A 23,438-nucleotide genomic window follows, 5' to 3' on the forward strand; every position below is an offset into this window, starting at 1 on the left:
GCCAGCCAGCCCCGCCCCCTGGTGGGCTGAGCTGGCCACACACACACACACACACACACACACACACACACAAATGAATAAATAAATAAAATTTTAAAAAAAGAAAGAAAGAAAAAAGAAAAGAATGTCACAGTCTGTCAAGAAGCTCGGTCTCCACCAGTTCAGGGCTGTAGGTTTGGAAAAGCTCCCTCCCTCAGGGAACACTGCCACCTAGTGGATGGCCACCGGCAGGAGACAAGAGCAGTGGCGGTGATGGAGGAGGTAAGCAGGTGCAGGCCAGCAGGCGCAGGCAGGGAGGCCCAAGCTCACCTTGCTGAGGCTGCTGCGGTCGCTGACGCTCTTGGTTAGCTGCTGGATCTCAGCCACCTGGTCGGCCAGCCGCTTCTGTTCATTCAGCTTCTCTGCCAGCGTCTCTAGCTCCGTGAGGGCCAGCTGCAGGGACAGCCTGTCGGGGTGGCCCCTGGGTGTGTTCTTTAGCATGTCCTGCAGGGCACAGAGAGCCAGGACTGGGAACCCTCCCCACACAGACCCTCCGCGGGCTGGGGTCGAGGCCGCGATTGCCACGCCATCTGTCCCGAAGAGACTGCAAAGCGCTCAGCTTGCAGCTGAGACACGGGGCCCAGCACAAGGCCCCAAGACGCAGAGACTGAGCACAAAAGAAAAAAATAAACACGTAAGTCTTCCTGGGTATGCAGCCAAAGAACAGAAAGCAAGGTCCCGAGGAGACAGCTGCCCGCCGTGTCCTCAGCAGCGTCATTCACAAGAGCCCAAAGGAGGAGTCACCCAAGGATCTGTGCCAGGACAATAAACAGATCAGCCAAATGTGGTCTAGGCACCTGGGATGTGGCACCCAGCCCTCGGCGGGAAGGGAGTCCGACCCACACTTCCACACAGCGAAGCCAAAGAGCATCGTGCTAAGTAGAAAACACAGCAAGGTGGACATAGGACCAATCCCTTAAGGGTAGCCCCTGGAGGAGCCAGTCAGAGAGAGAGAGAGAGAGAGAGAGAGAGAGAGAGAGAGAGAGAACATGGAACAGTGGTGCTGAGGGCTGGGGGAAGAGGACAATGAGGAATTCTCATTTCGTGGAAACAGAAGTTCAGCTGGCAGAGGAAATGCCCTGGGAGAGGGACAGTGCCGATGGCTGCACAGGCGAACGTGCTCAGTGGCACTGAACTGGACCCCGCACTTGCCAGGCAGGCATTGTGCCACTGAGCTACATCCCTGGTTAGGGACCCTTAAAAGTGGTTGCCATGGTAGCCAATAAACAAGTACATGAGTCAAAACCAAGTAACTGATCAATAGGATGCTGAGATGAGCACCCGCTTCTGCAGCGTAGCAGCTCGGTGGGGAGGCAGGAAGATGCCACCAGGCCCTTAGCCTGGTAGCCACCCTCTCATCTCCTGGGAGATCACCCCAGGGGACCCTCAGAAGTGGACTGGGCCCCCACTTTCAGTGCCCTATGTGAGACTGACACTCCCTTGGGCAGACTGAGCACCTAGCCTAGAAGAAGTCTGAGGGTTGTGGATGCCCTTCCTGCCCTGGGCAGCCGTGCAAACTACACCTTGAAACGTGATGGCTCCACTCCAGGACAGGAGACCGAGGAGGCCAGGGCCGCAAAGCAGGAATGGAGATGTGGGTCAGGGTGAGAGCAGGGTTCAGCCCCTGCCGGGAGGCTCCCACCCCACAACCACTCTGGAGGGCTCATACCTGGAGCAAGAGGATGAACTGCGGGAACCGCTGGACGGGCTTCACCATCAGCCCATAGAGGGTGACGCGGTCGGGGCTGCACACCTGCCTCCGCTGTTGGGACAAGATGCCATCATCCGCTGGCCCCCCACAGAGAGGGCCCAGTGGCAGGGACTCCTCTCCCCGGGACCCCGGACCCTGCTCAGCCATAGCCTGAGAGCAGAGCTCAGTGGCACCCCTGGGTCTGCAGCCATGGATCCCACATCCCCGAGATAACCAGTGCGGGCAGCTGCTGTGGGTCTCTGAAGTACAGGCACAACTAGGGGAGGCAGGCCTTTGTTCCTGAGGTCTGACTCTCCAAGGAGCCCAGACAGCCATTCCTGGTCCCATGGGCCCTGCCAGGGAGGGGGCTGGGTACAGGAGACCCTTACTATCCTGTCTCACGTCCATTCCACTGCTCCAACCACGCCTGTTCCCTAGGTCCTGACCCTTATCTCCCATAGCCCCCCAGTTTCTCCACCAGCTTCCATGTCTGTCCATCTCCCCCAGCTCTAAACTCCTCAGTAGCTCCCACTGCCTGAAATACTCTGTCCCAGTCCTAGGCCTACAGGTCCAGAATGGCTCCAAACAAACTCAGCTGCCTAGGGCTCCCCAGCAGGCATCCCGCACCCCAAAACCCAGACTCAGCCATTCCCACCCTCCTACCCCATGCTCCTCACACCCCCACACCCGGGCCCCTCTAGACCTGCGTCCTCAGGCTGTAGGGCTATGTCTGCCTCTCCTGCCTGCTCTCCCAGGGAAATCAGGGAGCCCAGCTAGTCACCCACAGACCCTGCAGCTTTCCAAAGCCCTTTAACCTTTGTCTTGTGAGATGCTCAAAACTTGAGGGACTCTCCTCACCCTTTCACAAATGAGAGCAAAAGCCAGCTCAGTGACTCTGAAATGCTGCCCACTCTGAACTGGCAAGTGAGGCCACCTAAGGGCTCAGCAGGGTCACAGGTCTGCTCTCCCTCACAAAGCCCTAGGACCCCATGCTGCCTAAGACCCTCCAACTCTCTCCCACCCTCCTTCAGGAGCAGGAAGGAACAATATCTTCCCACAGGACTGGGAGCCTCCCTCCTGAGCAGCCCCAGCCCACACCCTGCGGAGAGAGGCCAGGACGCCCAAGACCACCTTGAGGAACTCCAGGAATGCCGGCTTGGTGAGACAGGCCTTTTTGATGATGGACATGGCATTGGTGAAGTTGTTCACGTAGTCACTGTACACGTCCAGCACCATCGACTTGGAGAACTGTGGGATGTGGCAAGCAGAGGGGGAGGGGCATGCATCAACACATGACAGGACACCACCCCACCCAACCACAGCTTGGTCAGCATGGCCTCCACATACTGCAAGGCCAGCAGACCTATCATCCCCCCAGGTGAGTAAACAGGGCACAGAGAGATACAGAGACTGCCCCAGGTCACAGGAATTAGGCAGTGCTTGAGAAGAGCCTGGGGGGGTCTCTCTACAGCAGCCAGAGCCCATAGATGGGAAGGAAGGGTGGCAGGGACATGGTCCGTACCACATCCACATCCTTACCCTGTGCATGAAGCAATACCAAACTCGGGAACCCCCTTCCCCAAGGACCGTGCCACTCTACTGGCCAGGGAACTCCCCCATTGGAGCCCCTGGGATGCAGGATCCAGGACACTGGGGCTGTTTAATGGTCTATGAGGGCTGTGATATTCAAAATGATTTTTGTTTGTTTGTTTGTTTGTTTGAACAGAACCTAGCGTGACCTAGAACAGACCAAAGCAGAGTTCCACAGCCTGGAGCCTCCCTCATGCCCCTGGGTCTCTGGGGTGCTCAGATTTCCGTTTAAAAAGCCAGGAACCCCACACACTCCCTTATTCCACAGATGGGGAGCCTGCAGCCAGAGAGGGCCCGGACCTGCCTAAGGCTGCAGAATTGAGCTGGGACCAGACTTGGGCCCCCCTTGGCCTCCTTGGGGGCCAAGACTGCAGTCTGAACCAGACTCCAACAGTGGTCAGTCCCAAGGGAGCTTGGGACCTGCCACAGGAGCCACCCCCAGTGGCTGGAGGCCATAGCCACTTCCTGCAGGTGCTGCACTTGGGCAGACCCAGGGCCATGCCCTGGAACTCCTGGCACTAAGCCCCAGTAGCCCTCTCCACAGACATCTGAGCACATGAAGGTGCCCCAGTGACCCCACCCTGGGCCAGGAAGGCTCAGAGATCTTGCTGCACTCTGACTCCGCTGACTTGGACAAGGCAGAGGCAGGAGGCTGCATTGGGTAACTACAGATTTACTGAGGTATACTGGGGAGGGAATCAGGGGACACCCACTGAGGCCACAAAGAGGTCTCCGATCTTCTCCGTGGAGTCCCACTCAGCCACGCGGGAGGACAGGGCAATCTGGAACATGGAGTGGCAGTGCAAGATCTCCTTCACGCGGAAGAACACCACCTGACACTTGCGGACACTCAGCACCTTGGGCTCCATCTCCATCAGGGGGTTGCGGTAGTCCTGCGGGGGGCTGGGGGTGAGGGCCGAGGCCAGCACAGGTCTCCCCCACCTGCCATCAGGACCACCCAGGAGGACTGGGCACACCCGGGGGGCCTTCCCACTGTAGGAGAGGCACCTCCACTCCTCGTCTGCCCTTCCGGGAGGCTTTCTGTGATTCCACATGCCTGGCCTCTCTTTGCTGCCTGCAACCCCCAGCCCATGACTTCAGATTTCAGTTGGGACCCAGAAGGTCTCTCATGTGTCACCTGCCTAAGAGGAGCTCCGTGGTGGCAGCTGGAGGGCAAGGCTGGGGGCTGTTGGGAAGCACCCCGCGCCACTCTGTCCTTGAGGTTGCTAGCAGCCCCTTACTCCCAGACCCAGCACCCCTCTCCTATCCCTCCATGGGAGGGGTGCTTTCACCTCTCCTTGCTGACACTGGGAAGAAGAGGTGTCATTGGCACCTCCCACCCTGGAAGCCCCTCCCTGGTGACCTCACTCCAGCATCCTAGAAGACTCCAGCCACATACCCCACTGGCACACTCTGTTCACCCCACCCCTGCCTTGGAGAGCCCTAGGATGCTGGGGAGATGCAGCAGGGGTCCCACTGACCCCCTAGATGGACAAAGAAGCTGCAGTCCCCTGCAGGGACAAAAGAGACCACAAACACTTCACCTTCTAAAACATCATCATTTCTCAGGGTTCCTGTGGCTTCAGGAAACTGTCACCCCATAAACATGAAAAACCTAGGGATTCTTGGTACTCCCCAATTGAAAGTCCTGCTGTCCCCATAAACAGTGTTGGCTTTGGGCCCCTGCCTGTTGAAATGATTCCCGAATGCCCTTCGGAAAGTGTCTCTCTAGGGCCTTCCCCGCTTGGTCCCAGGGCCGAGAGACCCCCAACATTGCACCTGGAGGATCCGCTTCAGTGACTCCACGTAGCTGCCTTCACTTTGTACGATGGAGCCCAGGATGTGCCTCCGGACCACCTGCTCGGGCGGAGAGCAGAGTCAGTGGGCACTGCTCCCCTTGCCCCATGCCTGTGTCTCACCTCTTCCCACCTCCCCGCTCCTTCCCACACCAGGCCTGACTATGATAGCCAGGGCCACTGTCCTTCAGGCTGTCCCCAGGATGTGGTATTTGTAACCCCCAGAAGTGCAGGCAGCACCCAGAGCAGTCCTGAGTCCCAGCACCTGGATGCATGGGCTGAGTAGCTGGGGTGGGGGGCTGTGCACCCACACCAGCAACAACCCTGAGATGTGGCAACTAGAAATGTCCCCAGACATTGCCAGGTGTCCCCCACAGGGTAAAAACCACTCTGAGATGAGAACTGCAGACTTGGAATAACTGATAATGCCTGATCCAGGGCCACCAAAGGCTTTGGGGGACAGGGACCAGCCAGGATGTAGAGCCTGGTTGGGAGTGGGAAGCCTGGGGCCTCACTTGGCTCCCTGACAGCTGTCACAGGGAGAGCAGGCTGTCACCTTCTCAGAACCATTCAGAGGTCAGGCAATTAACCCCAGTGAATACAAGCATCCCAAGAAGGGACTCGGGCCAGCCGTGGCTGCTGCAGGAACAGAGCCCATGGCGACAGTCTTCCTGATTTCCAAACAAGGCCAAATGTTTTCCCCACCAGCCCACAATGGAGCAGATCCCTTCTCCTGAGCTCGCTGCATGGCAGGCTCCATCCTTACTACCAGCCAGCTCATGCCCAACTACCCTGCTGCCAAAGCCCGGATAAGGAGGGCAGAAATAGGACAAGAACAAGGTCCTGAAGCAAAGCCGCCCTTAGAGAAGTAACACATCTCTAGCAGAGCCATAGCCCCTGGCCGAGGCCTATGACAACCGCAATGTCCCTGTATGCTAACAGGACAGTGGATGGGGACTGCCACCTGCAGTCTTCTTCCATTAAGTTACACTTCAGTGCTTTTCAGCCTCTTTCCCTGAAGTCCTCCCTCAAACAACCCTCAGGCAGACACCACCCAGAGGACCCTCACAGTCCCCCAAACCAGCCCAGAACCTACGGAGTCCAATTTGGAAAGCCAGCTACGAGCTGAGAAAGCCCCGCCCACTGCCGAGAGCCCCCACTTGTCACTCCCTCCTCCAGACCCAGACTTGATTGCCCCCCAAGAGCAGGTTGGGAGCCTCATCCTCCCTGTCTCTGCAGACTCCATCCCGTCCCCTCTGACCTGCTGAGGGCTCAGGCCGTCTGGCATGGGACCGAGCTCTGGGGCTGGGGGCTTGATGTCCGTCACACTGACCTCCAGGAGCCCCATGTCCTCCTCCTCTGAGTCACCTGGAAAGTCAGATGACCTGATGACAATGCTAAAGGGTATAGACAACACACCTTGCCCATGTGCAGAGTCTCAGAGCCCCTTGGGATGAGCCCTGGACTCCGTCAGGGACACAGCAGCCCCTGGACACAGCAACACTCGGCCCATCCTGTGAGCTCCCCACTATGCCCAGGCCCTGGACTGGCCCGTGGGCAGCTAAACACCAGTAACACAGAGGAAGGGAGCAAGGGAGGGGACACAGAGCAGCATCCAGGCCGAGATCTCAGCATTCACTCCTCCAGAAGTCACTGGCCGGCAAAGGCCAGCCGCTCCTGTCCCATCACTAGGCACTAAAAATAGTTACTTTCTGCACGCCTAGAAGAGGGAAGAAAATAAGCCCAGAAAAGGGGGCAATTTGGCTTTGTGCTTTTATTTTTTCAAAATATTAAAATGCAAAGAGACCAAGAAAGCAAAGTTCAGCTGGAATCTGACCAGTAATTTGGGCATAAGTGGGTGAAACCTAAACTCCAACAGGGTGAGTAGGACAGCAGCCGGGCCTCAGGGGAGAGGGCGACCAGGCAGAGGGCAGCAGGGCCTGCCCTGGGAGGGTCCTGGCCCCCCCTCCAAGAGGCGCTCTGGAACCAGCAGATAGCCCCCCAGATGCTCAGTGGCCCCAACACACTGTGGCCACCGTGGTGGCAGGAAGTGGACAGTGGGAAAAAAGCAGCGGTGACCCCGGACTGAGTGAGCAGGGACTCTGGCAGGCTCTTACCTGAGCAGGAGACAGAGGAAGAGGAGGAGGAGGGACAGCGGACGACCGCGTGGGGGTAGGGGTGGTGGAGGCCCTCCTGCCTGGCCCACATGACGCCACCCCGGGCATCGCTCCGCACCCACCCCAGCCGCCGGCTCCTCGGCTTCCTCTTCCCCCACGAGCTGCTGGGTAACATTCTTGGCCCGTGCCCCGAGCCGGGTGGCTATTAATAACGCCGTTGGTGGGAGGATCACTTTAGGAGAGGCTCTGGGTTTATGGCTGGGGAGGGAGGGTGTCCGAGAAACAATCCCCAGGCACCCAGCCTGTCCCCTCCTGAGTGGTGGCCTGCTCCCCGAGGGCGGAGCGGGCACGAACCCCAAGAGCCTGGTTCTGCGCATGCCCAGTTCGTTCAGAGGCGCTCTGAGAGCGTGGGGTTCAACCTACCGGGCAGAGGAGGAACCTGCTGCTCCGGGAAGGGAAGAACTGGACAAGGTCACGGCCCAGAGGCCACCGAGCAGGGATGTGACTCAGGTCCGTGTGATGCTACCACGCCACACACAGCCTCCACATCGGGTTGGCTGCCACCAAAAACGAGGCCTGCCATGGAAGGCTCTCTCAACCCCCCAGCTTGATCATCCTCACCATGGCTTGGGAGATGGGCGCCATTATTAGGTCTTTGTCCAGATGAGGAAACTGAGGCACAGAAAGGCTAAAATACTGAGCTTGCCAAGAAGGCCCAGGCTCTCCCTGGCCGGAGGCCATATGCAAGGGTGGGCACCCGGCACACCCCCGACGAGGCCTCTCTCTACCTAGGAGAGCTGGCCTCCATTAACCCACCATCCCAGAATTTCTTATCTCATCAGTAGCCCCCAGAGACCTGCACAGCACAAGGTACAGCGTGGCCTTGCTTGGCCCTGTCCCCCACCCCCTGGTGCCTGGCAGCATTCTACAGTCCTGGCCTGAGTACTCTCCAGAAGAAGAGACCAGCGTCCCATGAAGACCAGCAGTATCAGGTGGGTACAGGGCAGGGAGCGTGGGTCACCAAATGTGAGGCAGAGGTGCCTCCCCCACTGCCCAGAGCAGGCCCAGGGGCTGAGCCCTGAGTCAGGTGCGTGGGGCTGGCAGCCAAGAGAGCATGCGGGCTGCAGCCAGGCTCTACCAGGACCTCCTACCACCTGTGCCACTTCCCCCGGGACCCCTTCTCCCCTCCCACTAAACTGACCTCATCAGAGAGCCTTCGCCAGGCCCACCCCATAGCGGTGGCTCCTCCACCCCATCCTCCAGGGAAGCTTTCCCTAGGAGTCCTGCCACTACCTACCACTACATTAAATCTCCACCTGTGCTTTTACTTTCCGTCACGCAGACTCCAATAGCAGCCATCCCAGGATGGCTCCTCACACAGAGATGCTTCCTAAAACCTGCCCGATGAAGGACCAATCGATCCAATCTGACCACAGGGCTCTGCTGCCTAGAACCCTCTAATGACCCTCCAGGTTCCGAAGGTCGAAGGCCACGGCCCAACAAGGCCCCTGCAGCCCCCCATATCCTGCCCAGACCTCCCACCCACCCTCAATCCAGCCAGGTGAGGCCCCTCCAGCCCTTCCACGCCTGTGTGTCCTCAGCCGAGGCCCTGAACCTCTCTGTGCTTGTTCCCTTCTGCAAATGGGAAACATGAAGTATCTGCATGGTGGGCCACTGTGAAACCACACACACACACACACACACACACACACACACACACACACACACACGGTACTAGGAACTAAACCCAAGGCCTTCGCACTGAGCTACATTCCCAGCCCTTTTTATTTTTTATTTTGAGGCAGGGTCTCACAGAGTCACTAGGTTGCCCAGGCTGGCTCAAACTGCCAATCTCCTGCCTCAGCCTCCCAGAGCACTGGGGCCACAGGTGTACCCCACAACATCGGGCTGTGAACATCATTCCCCAAATGCCTCACACCTTCTCCCTCCAGGCCTGGCCCTGCTGCCCTCTGCCTGATGCCTGGGTTCCTGATCTTAGCTCACCTCTCTCTCTCTCTCTCTCTACTGCACACTCCTTTCCTTCACAGCCCCAAGGGCCCCCATGTAGTAGGTGCTCAATACACACTGGCTGGTTGGAGGATGGGCAGATGGATGGGGCAGGGACAGAGACACTCGGAGACCAGGTAAGCAGGAGGCTAGGAAGCTCATGGCCAAGGTCAAGGTCAGGACTCTGTCCCAATCCCCTCACCACAGCAGCCAGGTGCCAGCACCACCCAGCCCACCCAGAGCTGGCTGGGCAGTGCCTCACCGAGGACGTCTTTCCTGTGCAGAAAGGACACTTTGCGCATGACAGCCATCCTTGTCTTCTCCAGCCCATCCTTGGTCCCGCTCTTGGCAGCCTTCATGAGCTGGGTCATCTGAGCAAAGGCAGAGGGTGCATCTGAGGGTCCCCGAGAGCCACCAGCCCCCTCGAAGCCAAGAACCTCCCAGCCCATCCCTGCCCAGATAGGTGAGCAGCCACGGCCCTGAGGGACAGCAAGGCAGGACCAGGTGCCACTGTGCCCCGAGGATCTCCCTGTGGGCAGGGGGCTCCCACCCACGAGCTCCCTCCAGGACCATCCTCAGCAGTAGGCGTCACCCTAAGGAGATGCTGGGCGGGGGCAGGGGAGGCTGGAGTCCTGAATTTGGGTTCAAAGTCCAGCTTTGCTTCTCCCCAGCAAGTGGACAAGCCTCTCCACCTTGCTGAGCCTTGTGTTCCCCTGGAAAAACCCCACCCTGTGGGGGTCAGTGTGGACTAGGAGCCTAGGAGGTGCACTGAACAGCTGGCCTGCTGTGCCATTTTGGTGGCAACAGAAAACACATGCCCTACCTCACCACCAAGCCCAGGGAAGGATCCGGTCCCTTGCCCCCAACAAGCAGGTTCCCTCTGAGCCTCTGCCCAGGGAAAGGGGAAGACCCAGACAACAGCGGGAAGCAGCCTCCTGCAGCCAGACACAGGCACAGCAAGCTGAGCAGGCAGGGAGCAGGAGGACGGCACTGCCCCAAGGGGATGCCACTGAGAGCCGCTGTCCACTGTCCTCCCCTCCCCGCCACCCTGCACCACTCGCCCACTGGGCCGTGTCCTGCCACCTTCCCGCTCCAGCACACAACTGGCACTAACCACCAGGATTCTGCAATAGCAGCGGGCTCTGTGTCCGTCCTGCCCCTGCCCCTGCCCCGTGACCACGGCACCTCAACTCCACCACTGTCTCTGCTTATCCCAATTCCTGCTGATGCTTCTTTTTAATTTATTTATTTTTTCCAGCAGTCACAGAGATTGAACCCAAGGCCTTCACGCTGAACTTTATCTCCAGTAGTTTTTTTTTTTATTTTTTTATTTTAAGACAAGTTCTCACGACATCACTAAGCTGTCTGGGGTGGGCTTAGGCTTGTGATCCTCCTGTCTCAGCCTACCTGAAGGCTGCGCCAGCCACCGTGTCCAACTGTTTTTAATTAATTTCAGTGGAGGCTGCCACAGGGCCATCTCGGAGGATAACTTAATTCCAGGAAAACCCTCTTCTCCCTCAAACTCTGCTAAGGGCAGGGGACACGGATGTGTGGGCATGCTCGGGTCTCCTCTGTCCTCACTGCCGCCCCTGACTGTCGCTTGGTCCCCATACACTGCTCAAGGGTCTGGGGGAAGAATGCTTGCTTGCTGGAAAGCCCCAGGGCCAGGGCTGCAGGGGCAGGGCGGTGGCTTTTCAGGAACAAGGCCGCCTTCTGGAAGCAACCCTGGTGAGGGAAAAAAAGGGAAGTGGTACCCAGCCGCTGCCAAAAAAGCCCTGGAACCTCCGGGGAAGGGGGGCACAGGCGCCTTTGAGGATCTAATGGAAGGACAGATGTCCACCCCAGAAATTGCACATCTGGGCATATCCTCTTCAGAGGCCCACTTCCTGTTATTGGAAGAACGCCATCCAGCGGCCTAAGGAACAGGCCATTTGAGGAAGCATTCGGGGCCCTGTGCTGGCATTTTCCCTGGGGGAGAAAAAAAAGCAGCAAGCAAACGCCTGAGCAGGTCTCCGAGTCTGCCAGGCCATGGCCGGGGGATGCGCCCTGCTCCTGGCCTCTTTGACCTCCGTGGCTCCCTGCTGAGCCTCAGTTCCTCGTGGGCTATGCCGAAGTCATTGAGCTCTTGGTACCTAGCCCCTTGCAGTCCTTGGCACATAGTGAAGAAGTGAGATCGAGCTTCCAACCCAGGGCTGCAGGATTTCAAAGCCTGTTGCCATGACAGCAAGAGTTCAACTAAGCGCTACTCATGGTCGGTAGCCTCCAGATGCCTGGGTCCCATCTGCACAGGTGCAAGGACTTCTCTTTAACCTGGACCTCTCTGAACAGTGTGGAGGGGCAGGCATGTCCAAGGTCACCACCACTGTATTTTTTGCAAAGCATAACCCAAACCCACCCCGGATGTTAAATATGCAGGTTCCTGACCTATGGCCCAGACCTAGGGAATCAGCACCTCAGGGGTGGAACCCAGAAATCTGTATTTAATCAAGTACTCCCCAAGGGATTTCAAGGGCCCTAAAGATTGAAAACCCACCCTGGAATTCTTGAGCCCATTAGCGTGTCTGCTGCAGGTGGGAGAATCCAGGCAGGAACAAGAATGTGGGAGGCACAGCTGGCTCAAGCCAACGCCCAGCTGCAGCCCAGATGAAAATGCGGCCAGGGTGCAGGTCCAGGGCACCCGAGGCTCAGCCCGCCCTGGCAGCCCAGCACAGCAGGGAGGCCCTGAAGGTCTGCAGCTGCAGACGCCCCTCCAGGCCTGGGGAGGGATGGACAGACAGTACCTTACAATCGTACTTGTGCTTCAGCTCCTGCATGTCTCTCCCCCCAACTCTTAAAGCCAAGATGTCTCTCTTAGTCCTGGCGTATCTCTCCTTTAGCCTAGTCAGGTCTGGAGAAAGCTGGAGCCCCCAAGCAGCCAGGCAGAAGGAGAGCAGGTGAGAGGAGCAGGCGGGACAGGCAGGAGACAAAATACAGACAACAGAGGAAAAAGGAGACTCAGGTCAAGGTGGCAGACGGACAATCGGACAATTGGGGCAGGTGGGGCGGGGCATCCCAGGGCCCAGGCAGCAGTTGGGTGGGGTCTGGCTAGAATCTGCTCCAGCAGCGTCCAGCCCACCAGGCAGGCCAGCCACCTGGAAGTCCTGGGAAGCAAAGAATGCGTCTTCTCCCCATCCGAGGGCCCAGCGCAGGCCCTGTAACCTTCGAGGTTCTCAGTATGTGTGTAAGATGATGGCTGGAGATGGACAGACGGACAGCATGAGTGGCCAGGACAAAGGGACAAATGTATACATGGGCTGGACAGATAGGTGGATGGGTGGACAGATGGGTGGACACCAAACACACAGACACGTGGGTGAGTGAACAATTAGATACATATGGTTGCATGACCATAAAACTGGACGGATGGATGGATGGATGGATGGATGGATGGATGGATGGACAGTAAAGGAATGGATGGATGGGTGGATGGGAAACATTTCCTGGCTATCCCCAAAGACAGCTCCTGCTCTATGGCATTTCCACATGTGACTATGAACACTTTAGCAGTTTCTAGCTACCAAGCCGACACTGCTGGGTGTGGGTCTGCAAAGAAATGCACTCAGCTGGTTCCTGAGTTTTTGTTGGGCTGGGACAAGCGGACCCTCGCATACCACGGGAAGAAGAGGTAAATGCAAGGACAGCGGGAGATGGGGACAGGCGACAGCACGGAAGGCTGGATGGGTGTTTGACTTACACACGGAAGGAGGTGGATGGACAGAAGAGACAGATGTTCAGACATACATTTCCACATTCACTCCTATATTCGTGACCTGTAATGGGTACTTGGTAAAAAGCCCAAGATAGGCACTGTTCCTAGAGAGGCAGACAAGCAGGGAGACCAAGAGTGAGCTCTTGGGCTGGGGAGATAGCTCAGTAGAATATGCACTTGCCTGGCAAGCACAAGGTCCTGAGTTCAATCCCCGGTACCACAAAAAAAAAAAAAAAAAAAAAAAAGAATGAGCTGTGGAGGCAGGCAAGCCTGCACACACATCACCACTGCCTGTCTGGCAGCCAAAGTGATCCTTTACCAGGGACTTGCAGTTTCCACACTGGGAAGTGGTCACGGGAACAACTACTTTTCATAGAGCTGCTGAGAAAGCTTAGTGGATACTACATGGAAAGCCCAGAGCTTAGCAGGCACTGAGAGAGTAGAAGCTATTATGATTTTCCTTTAAATTATAAGTGCTTGGCATTTGTTAGATGAGTGGGGGGTGGATGGATGGATGGGTGAATGCAGAGAGGATGAATGGATGGATGGACAAAAAATACCACAGATGGCTGTGCTATTTTTATCCATATGTGATATTGAGTACTCACTATACCAGTACCATTACTGGCAGTGACCCTAACCTTGTCATTGAACATCTCTGACCTTCAGTGCTATAAATTATTCAGTCGACAAAATGTGCATCTTAATGCCAACATACTAACCACACTAGGGTATCGGGAAAATCAAATAAATGAACCTGCTTTGATATTGCACCATAAGAGGTGGATGACCACTATTTTTATGCAAAAAGGTGATGGATCTAGCAAGTGACCCAGACTCCCAAACCATCAGGCAGTTCGGGGCCTGTACTGAGCCCACAAAAGCTCCTGAGGTTTTTTTAGGCTAGCATACCAAGAAAGCCATAGCTCCTGGTGCCCTTGACCTCCTAGAATCCGAGGACCCGGGGAACGTTAGGGTTGAAGGTTGCTTCCACAGAGCAAAGGGGTGGGAAAATTCTCTCCCCAATGGCAGGTGGGCAGGTGGCCGCAGGCGGTCCTCAGGGCCAGAGCAGCTGCTCACACTAGGGCCAGGTGTTTCCAAGGAGCTCCCTCTGCAGGCCCCCAGGTCACTTTCTTTGATGTGAGGCACCTGCCTGGGGCTGACCCCTCCAGTATCTGAGGCAGTGGCTCTGTTACTGTGCTTTCAGCTGGGCAGAGTGCTAAGGTTGCAGTCAGACTCCTGGGGCAGGACGGACACTTCCCGCAGACCCCTGCAGCCCACAGCCCTGTGGCACACAGAGCACACGCGAAGCACAGCCAAGCAGCAGTGGGCCCCAAACACGTTCTGCTGCTGCACGCCAGGCATGCGGTGGGTGGCCAAGCAGTTCAGGAGGGCAAAGCCCCATAGGCAGGGCGCAGCAGTGTCCCAGGGCAGAGGTGAACATCAGAGCAAGAGGCCGCACACCCCTTATACTTCCCAGCTAGCTGTGGTTGGGCTTATGGCAGAGAAAAGGCCCGCATGGTAGAAGCCCCAAGAAGCACACCACATGGCCTGCAGGCTGAGGCAGGGCCCAAAGTCCCAGATGTGAGGCTGGGAGGGGCAGGAGCTCCCAGGAAGCCCCAGGCCCCAGCGCAGGGTCCATTAAGAAATGGACCCCTTCCACTCCTAGGAGCAGAGAGTAGGTTAAAAGGTGGTAGCGAGGCCCCACCCACATTCTGAACCAGAGTCGAGGGAGTAACACTGGCATCTGCAGTTCCACCCAGGCCTCAGAGGACTCTGGTGCCCACGTAGAGGTGGGCACCACAGCTGAGCGCTTCAACTCAGTCACCCCTCCCCTGCCCCTCAAGAGAAATTCATGGTTCCCTCCCAGGCACCAGCAGGACCAGGCAGTGGGAGAAGGGACCATAGATCCACCGGGCACACCCAGAGCAGGCGGGGTGGGGCTACACCAGTCCCTCCTGTGGACAGGCGACCTGGGGCCAGGAGTTGCATCACCAAGCATCCCGGGAAGGCAGGGTGTGCTGCGAGATCTGCACCCGCGCCGCCTAGGCTGCTCCTGCTCCTGCCAGCCCTGCAGCGTCCCTGGCTGGTGCCCAGCTCACCAACCCTGGAAGCCCTCGAGGCTCCCATCCCAGGCACCCACCGCATGCCTGGCGTGCATGGCTCTTATTTACAGAACGGCATCTCTGTCTTCTTTTTTGATGAACTGTTTCCCATTCACTTTCTTCAGACCATAAAGGTTCCCCATGTGTGGATCTGGTCTTCCTGCTCCCATGCATCCCAAGCTATACCTGGGACGTGGACTTGGCATGCGGCAGGTGTCATGCGCCCTTGCTTCATGGCTGGCAAACCCTGAAGGCCAGTTTCCTCGCCCAGTGTGGGCCCATCAATGAGAGCTCGAAGCTCATGGGGCCTTGCTTGGGACATTGCGGGGGAGCTGTTCTGGAGGAGGACAGGCTGCCTGAAGACTCCTGGGTGTGAGTGCTGGCCAGAGAGGCGACCTCTCCTGGGGGGACCCCAAAACTCATCAGTGGGCTGGAGGCCCCTGGAGCCCTCACCTCGGCCCCACCAACCCCACAGCTCTCACGGTACAGCTCTCTCTGCCCATGGGCAGATCTCACCTGTCTGCCTTTGTCATTTCAAAAGGATCCTGAAGGGTCCCTGTTACCACTGCTCAGGCAGCCCTGTAAGAAGTTGCTGCCACAAAGCTGCAGGTCTCAGCACAAGTGACATCGGGAAAGGTGCAGTCACCCACCTGCCCTGCTATGGGCCTGGCAGAGCCCTCTGTGAAGCAGGCCCAAGGTGGAAAGGGTACCTGTGCCAGGGCCAAACCAGGCCCGTCCCCAGTCAGAGCTCTCCACAGACACATCGGCCCAGGGTCAGTCCCTGCAGCTGATGACCTGGGCCCCTGGCTCCTCACTCACCCTCTCTTGAGGGAACCACAGAGGCCCAGAGGCAGGTGTCACGTCCCACTACCCGCCAACCCATCCCTGAAGGGGTCCCGGTGCCCAGACCCTGAGACGGTCCCCACCTGGTGCCCTCACCTTGGGCTGGAAGGACACTCGGTGCTTGGCAGGCTCAACCTCCGGCTTGGCCTCCTCCCCAGAGTCCTCGCTGTAGCTCTCAAACTCACTGGAGCTCCAGCCTAGGTCCTCGGTCTCCCCGGGCACCCGCCGCGCATCTTCATAGGGCAGGTTCCGCTCTGACCCTGCAGCCAGGGCAGGGCTGGTGAGCTGTGGCCCCCAAGGCCATGCGGCCAGCCCAACGGTGGGGGGCTAAGGAGATGGGGACAAGCACAAGTGCCAGATGCACACACTCAGTAACTTCCAGCTAACATCACGTGACTGTGAACCAAGGGCCCACTCCCTGGCCTCTCTTGGAAGAGAGCTAAGGGTTAAGTCCCACCTCAGGCCCTCAGCACCCTGGGTACTTAGGGATTGCTAGGGCACTAGCAGCACAGATAGGGGCCAATCCTCTCTCTAATCCCAAATTCAAGTTCCCATGGCATCCTGGACACTCCAGCAGGGGGCGTGCCTGATCCAGAGACCAGGAGTCTATCTTCTTCTAAAACCCCACAGGGATGCTTTGGTCTGGGTGGGGTGGGGGGGAACGACGCAAAGAACTGACAGTCCCCATCTGGAGAAACAGAAGCCACCAGGCAGTGCTTCTCAGAGCAGGTGGGAGACACTGCTGTACAGCTGAGGTTGGGAAAGGAGGGCACCCCCTCCATCACCTGCATAAAAGCTATCCTCCCCATGAAGTGAGAAGCAGGTGTGGTGGCACACATCTGGCATCCCGGAGCACAAGAGGCTAAGACAGAAGGATCGCAAGTTCAAGGCCAGTCTGGGCTACATAGTGAGTTCAAGGTGAGCGAGACACTCTCAGGAAAGCGGCAGAAAGCCACAAGTGAGGTCGGACTCCCAAAAGTACAAGAAGATGAAATGCTTTGAGCACACAGAAAAAAAGTCTGGCACTGGGAAAAGCTGCTCAGAAGCTGCTACTGAAACTCGGCGCCTTGGCTGCTAAGACCTCCCTGCAAGATCAGGAGGAAGAGAAGAGAATGGGCTGAGAGAGAAGCAAGGACAGGGAGCTCTTAGAGCCCAGCCGGTGCTAGGACCCAGCATGGGCAGCAGACCACGTGCAGTGGCTCCCTGTGGACCGCCTGTATCCTCTGACCCAGAGCCCACAAATCCACCCCCCAGGAAAGCTAGGGAGATGTCAGATGCCACAAGGTCCAGTGGAGACTCCAGACCTAGAATCAGAGAACAGGAGGTTACTTTTAAGCAAAGACACTCATGATGAAGGTCTCCAGAGGTAGGCAGCTGGGGCACAGGCCATGACTGTTATTAGAAGAACGCTGGGCTGGCTGCCCTGGGGACCCCACTAGTGGCTGAAGAGGCAGGCCCAGATCTTCGAGGTACCTCGGCCAGCCCTACTTCATCTGCAGCACATCTCAGCCGATGAGGCTGGCAGCTGCAAGAGCACCACTCCCCCAGGACAGACGGGAAGAGGCCAAGAGACGAGCCAGCCCAGGACAGACAGCAAGCTGGGCTGGGACTCCACCGCTCATCATACTGCCTGACACCAGAACCCCGCCTCTGCCACAGTCACCCTGTCTGGAAATACCCTCTCCAACAGATGGCCACAGAGGCCTAAGCACCAACCCCAGCCTTCAGGGGGCTCACAGGCATCCCATTTTCCTCACACTTGGCCTTCGCTAACAACCAAGACCTCGGGGCCTTCCGAAGCACTCCCAGCCACCTCCTCAGCATCCGACATCATCTCAGGGAACCTGCACCTGAGCAGCATCCCATGGGCAGAGACACGACTGGCCCATTGTCACAAATGCATCAACTGAGGCCCAGAGAGACCTCTGGATGTCCTGTGAGGTCAGGTGACTTTGATTTTCTATGAAGGCAAAGCCCAAAGGCACAAAGCCCTAGGCCCCGACGCATACTAGAGCAGCATCTGAACCCAGAAACATGCATGTTCCCTCGGGTATAGGACCTAGACAGTGGCTGGCCACCTCCTCTCTGAGCTCCATTAAGCACACAACAGTCTTAGGCAGGCTGGTGCTGGGATCCTGAGCAAGTGTCACCCCAGGCGTGGCCCTCAGTTTGTGGTGCAGACCACCTGAACACAGGAACAAGGACAGATCCACGTCCCAGCAGCCTCGAGGTCAGTGAAGAGTGAGGCCAAGGAATCAGTTGTTTGATTTGATTGCATGGCAAAGCAGTGCATGGGGGCTGCAAGACCCCAGCTAGGAGCTCCTCCCTGCTCCTCTCTGCTCCTCCTGGATTCCCAGGCATCCAAGCAGGGAGCCACACTCCCAGCATGTCCCGGTTGTTAGAGGCACTGGCCCATGGGTCCCTTTTCACTGGCCCAGAGGTCTCTGTCCCAGACACAGGAGTCAGGAAGGAGACGGCTCCAGGCCCTTGGTCCTTGTCTGTTGCCCATGTGCTCTCCCACAGGACTGGTGCTGACCACGGATGGTTACAGCTCCTCATCAGACCAGAGTCCCCTCAAAAGCAAGGCCAGCATATGCCCTCTGAACGCAGATCCCCTGCAAGGTTAGTAGAGCAGAGAAAATAAGAGTCATCCGTTCAAGTCCCCGCTGTGTGACCTAGGCCTAGTGGCTGAACCTCTCTGATGCAACTGGAGCCACAGGCCCTGCCCTGTGCCAGCTTTGGGGGTTCACACAACTATGGGATCAAATGTGCTTCACTTGTCACAAAATGCCACCTAGATCCTCCTGCGGCAGGAACAGAGCACTGCTTCTGGGAATCAGAATGGCCCAGGTTATAATCCCAGCCCTGCTCCTTTAGTTTCCTTGCCTGGAAATGAAGACAGGGTACCCTAAATGGAAGCAGCTACACGACGTGGCATGTGGGGAGCCCGGCCTGTGCATCCAGCAGAGACGGCTCAGGCTGCCGTCTGCCACTCCACATCCCTCTGCTCTGCTTGGTGAGCCCTGGTGGCACCGCCCCCACCCCACTCCATGTGCCCTCGGCAGCTGCCATCTCCTGGCAGACCATCCCGCCTCTGTGCTAACCCACAGCTGGGTGTCAGGCTACTTGAGCTGTACCCGCACAGCCTTCTGGGTTTAACAACTGCTCATCTCAACGGCCCTGGGAAGTGGACTCACTGTTTTCCTGAGGGGACACCCAGGGTTGAGCAGTGACAGGACCTGGCTGGGGACCCATGGTCCCTGCACGCTCTTGCCAGGAGCCCCAAGCCCTGGCCACACTGAAGCTCCTGAACCCTGCCTGGAAGACTGTAGAGCCCTGAAAAGGCAAGACGAGGGGGGCAGGGCAGGGGAGGTAGGAAACCATACCAGGCTGATGCGCATCTGGGCTCTCGCAGGGGACGTCGTCATAAATCACATCTTCTTCCAGGGCAGGGAAAGTGAACCGGTCAACTGGGAGTGAAGGGGAGAGAAAGAACCCTCAGAGGGGCTGTGGCAGGGACACTGGTGGCCTCAGCGTCCTGACGGTGCAGCCAGCACATGTAGCCCAGAGCTCCTGCTGCTCGCAGGGGATGCAGTCCTGGCTCCTTCCCACCCTCAGCTGCTCCAAGGTGAAGACCTCCACCCACCTCCCTGCCACCCTCAGGCCTGCACATCTGACCACCTGTTGGCCCAGGATGGGGCGACTCGCTCCTCCTCCACTGGGCACAGCTGGGATTCAGGAAAGCGGCCCCCACCCTGAAGGAGCCCATTCTGGTCCGCTAGGCCTTCTGGGAAAGTCACAGGGCCCCTGCCCTAACCAATGCTTCCTTCCTCCCTGCGCCCCCCCTGCTCCCCCTTCCCTCAACCCAGCGCAGGGACTGGATGCCATCCCAGAGGAACACGCTCCCGTTGGTGCAGGAGCCAGAGCAGGGGAGATGCAGCACCAGCCCCCTTAATGCCACCCCGTACCCCAGCCAGATAGCCAAGGGCTGCGTCCCCAGGAACCAGGTGTCCCCTGGCTTTCCAGCTCCTGCACATGCTGGCTCTTCAGCCTGGGACCTTCCTTTCCCACCTGCCCCGTGCGTGGCACTCCTCCCAGAGTGCTAGTGACTGGTACCCCCATCAGGCCCACAGGCCTGTTGTGGGAACCCACAACAGCTTGTAGACAGATGCACAGCTGGGTGTGGGGCCCACTCCTGGACCACGGCTCTACCCCAGGTAGGTGGCGGGCAGGTCGCTGGGAAACTTACTGCGACGGGAGCTCTTCCTCTTCCAGTTGGAGCGCTGGACCCCAGAGAAAGCCACATCCACAGCATCCCCATTGCTCACCACAGCCGGCACCCTGCGGGCCAGAGACAGTGCCGTGAGCCTGCAGGCTCCCCGGGTCTGCAGGGCGTGCAGTGGATCAGGACCACCAAGGGGGGCCACAGCTGGGCTGGCTGTGGATGAACCACTAGCCCTGCCAGGTTCCTCATCTTTGGAAGGCACAGTAGGAGCCAGGTGTGATGGTGCACACACCTATTGCCCCGGCACTCTGGGAGGCTGAGGCAGGAGGACTGCAAGTTTGAACTCAGTCTGGGCAACTTAGTAAGACCCTGTCTCAAAATAAAATTAAAAGGGCTGGGAGGGGCTGGGGAGATGGCTCAGTAGAATAAGCACTTGGCTGACAAGCGCAAGGGCCTGAATTCAATGCCCAGTTCCGCAAAACAAAAGGGCTAGGAGTGTAGCTCAGTGTGCAAGCCCTAGGTTGATCCACAGTAACACACACACACACACACACAGAGCAGCACCATGGTGCTTTCATCCTGTGAAGTCTGAAGGGGTTCTGAGCTGTAAGCACCCAGCACTGGACCCTCCCTCACTCTCCCCTCGAGGCAGACCCAGTGGGAAGCTCCCTCCCTCCTCCCCCATGCAAACCAGTCTGCTGAGGCATCCCCTGCCTTGTGCAAGAAAGAGAGCTGGAGGACAGGCTGGGCCAGGACGCTTCTGCAAGACAGATAAGCAAACGGGAAGGAGCAGAGAAACCAGCTGGCACCACCTGAACCAAGCAAAGGATGGAGGCGGGCGACTCCAGACACGCAGGGGCCGCCAGCTCCCGACAGCTGCCACAGCTGGGCACCTGGCTCCTCGGAGCTCCTGCCCAAACCACTGCCACAGGTCAGAAGAACAGCAGGCAACCTGGACGAGAGCGTCCTCCAAAATAGCTGCCCCTGCCCCTCCACACTCCCAATATCATGGACACCTAGGGGAGGTGGGAAAACCGTGGCAGGCCACAGGAGTGCAGGAGAGACCACAACCAAACACGTTTGGGATCCTAAGTGGACATGCAACACACGTAGGAAAACTGGTGCCACCGTGGCAGCTCTCCTGGTTTGACAACTGTACCTCAGTCACATGAGGCGTGAGGGGTGGGGACACTGAGCTGCAGGAAACTCCATGGACTGAGTACTTCGACAACTTTCTTTTCTTTTTTATTTGTGTGTGTGTGTGTGTGTGTGTGTGTGTGTGTGGCCCGCTCAGCCCACCAGGGGGCGGAGCTGGCTGGCATGTGGTGCTGGGGTATTGAACCGCGGTCCCTGTGCTTTGCTAAGCTTGTTCTAAGTAGGTGCTTTAGACCACTGAGCCATCTCACCAGCCCCGACAACTTTCTTGTATGGCGGAAATCATTCCTACATGACTTTTTTAAAAGTCCAGGCTGAGACCAGGTGTGGGGCACTGCAATGCCAGCACTCAGGAGGCTGAGGCAGGAGGATTACCACAAGTTCAAGACCCACCAGGACTATATAGTGAGACACTGTCTCAAAAAAAAATTTAAAAATGTGGAGGCTTAACACACACATACACCAACGAAGATCACTCGTGCCAAGCTGGGGACAGAGGCTGAGGTTGCCAAGGAATTAACTAGAACCCCCCAGTACATGAACCGTTAAGGAGCAGAATGGCAGGAAGCGAAGTCCAGAGCAGAGCCCGGCATCCGGGAGAGAGGAATCCACGCTGCTGGGTGCCCCCACGTGCTGGGCCCTTCGCTTCACCTTCCCAGCACCGGGTGGAGTGGCTCTCGGCTCCCCCGCCCCGCAGGTCCTAGGACCACCCTGCCCAGAAGTGGCAAAGCCAAGCTGGGAGGCCAGCTTGCCTGTTCCCAAGCTGGGCTCTTTCCACGGCCATCCACTGCCCGGCTGAGGATGACAGTGCCTTTCCAGATTGAGACGCCGGGAGGGGCCAGGGCTGTTCTACAGCAGCAAGAGGGTCCCAGTCTGAGGGGAGGAGCGTGTGCCCTCATCCCAGACGGGTGCTTCCCTGAGACAGTGGCTCCTCAACGCAGAGACCTCCAGCAACGATACCTGTGGTCCCACACACGGGGAGGCTGAGGCAGGAGGATCGCAAATTTGAGCCCAGCTTAGGCAACTTAGCAACTTAGTGAGACCTTGTTCTAAAATAATATTCTTTGTTTCTTTTCTGTTAGTCTGGAGACAGGGTCTCACCATGTAGCTCAAGCTGACCATGAACTCTCACTCTGTAGCCCAGGCTGGTCCTGAATGCACGCAGTCCTCCTGCCTCAGCCTCCCAAGTGCAGCAATTAGAGGCATGTGCCACCATGGCGGCTCCAAAATGAAAATTTATGAGGGGGTTGGGGCGGGAGATATATACAGCTCAATGTGAAGGCCCTGGGTTCAGTTCCCAGTACTGCAAAGAAAAAAGGGGGGTGTGGCAGGGACATGCTCAGACAGAGCCAAACCATTCCAGCCAAAGTGGATGTGACTTTCGAAGGCTTTGGCTAGAAATCTCCATCCATGGGCCAGCTTAGTTTTCATATATAACATGATAACCCGTAACCTTATGAAGCACCTGGCCAGGCGTGGTGGCGTACAGCTGTAATCCCAGCACTCAGGAGGCTGAGGCAGGAGGATTGGTGTGAGTTCGAGACTAGCCTGGGTTACAAAAAAAAAAAAGGAGGAGGAGAAAATAAATAATAAAAATAAAAAGGGCTGGGAATATAGCTCAGTGCAAAGTCCCTGGGTTCAATACGCAAGACAGCTAAAAAAAAAAAAAAAAAAACCACCCGTACTGTTTGGCTTTCCATATACCTGCAGTCTAATCCCACAGGAACTAACAGGAGATGGGCGTTACTAGCCCCATTCTACACTTTGGAAAGCTGATGTTCACAAAGAAAAACAAGATCGCTGGTGCTTCTACTGCAGAGAGCTGGGACCTAACAGCGAGTCCGTCCGCCCAGGAAGTCTGCACTGCTTGACATTCTGAAAGCCCAGAACTCACACAGGAGCATTCACTCCCCTCCCGGGTTCACCTCCTCAGAAACCAGTTCAGGGGGCTGGTGAGATGGCTCAGTGGTCTAAAGCACCTACTTGGAACAAGCTTAGCAAAGCACAGGGACCACGGTTCGATCCCCCAGCACCACATGCCAGCCAGCCCTACCCCCTGGTGGGCTGAGCTGGCCACACACGCACACACACACACACCCCACACAAACACACACACACACAAA

The 23,438-nt window shown here is 57.5% G+C and overlaps 1 protein-coding gene across 8 annotated transcripts in view; it reads right to left on the bottom strand.

The window, feature by feature from the left end:
* The window catches only part of Arhgef10l (Rho guanine nucleotide exchange factor 10 like), a 136,753-nt gene that overhangs the window by 49,200 nt on the left and 64,115 nt on the right, over nucleotides 1–23,438 (bottom strand). For 5 of the 8 annotated variants that reach the window (XM_023722456.1, XM_004637682.2, XM_004637681.3 and 2 more), the window contains exons 5-14: nucleotides 20,185–20,276; nucleotides 19,322–19,405; nucleotides 16,032–16,195; nucleotides 9,502–9,610; nucleotides 6,377–6,483; nucleotides 5,099–5,176; nucleotides 4,033–4,212; nucleotides 2,861–2,977; nucleotides 1,709–1,801; nucleotides 310–483 (exon numbers count right to left, since the gene is read on the bottom strand). In XM_023722456.1, the coding sequence (XP_023578224.1) occupies nucleotides 310–483; nucleotides 1,709–1,801; nucleotides 2,861–2,977; nucleotides 4,033–4,212; nucleotides 5,099–5,176; nucleotides 6,377–6,483; nucleotides 9,502–9,610; nucleotides 16,032–16,195; nucleotides 19,322–19,405; nucleotides 20,185–20,276 (1,198 nt within the window). Of the gene's footprint in view, nucleotides 1–309; nucleotides 484–1,708; nucleotides 1,802–2,860; nucleotides 2,978–4,032; nucleotides 4,213–5,098; nucleotides 5,177–6,376; nucleotides 6,484–7,232; nucleotides 7,743–9,501; nucleotides 9,611–12,019; nucleotides 12,137–16,031; nucleotides 16,196–19,321; nucleotides 19,406–20,184; nucleotides 20,277–23,438 lie in introns of those variants that run through there. The other 3 variants (XM_004637679.3, XM_023722460.1, XM_023722459.1) reach the window with 3 other exon arrangements.

This window comes from Octodon degus, unplaced genomic scaffold (assembly GCF_000260255.1).
Source record: "Octodon degus isolate 3935 unplaced genomic scaffold, OctDeg1.0 scaffold00092, whole genome shotgun sequence".
Taxonomy (NCBI): domain Eukaryota; kingdom Metazoa; phylum Chordata; class Mammalia; order Rodentia; family Octodontidae; genus Octodon; species Octodon degus.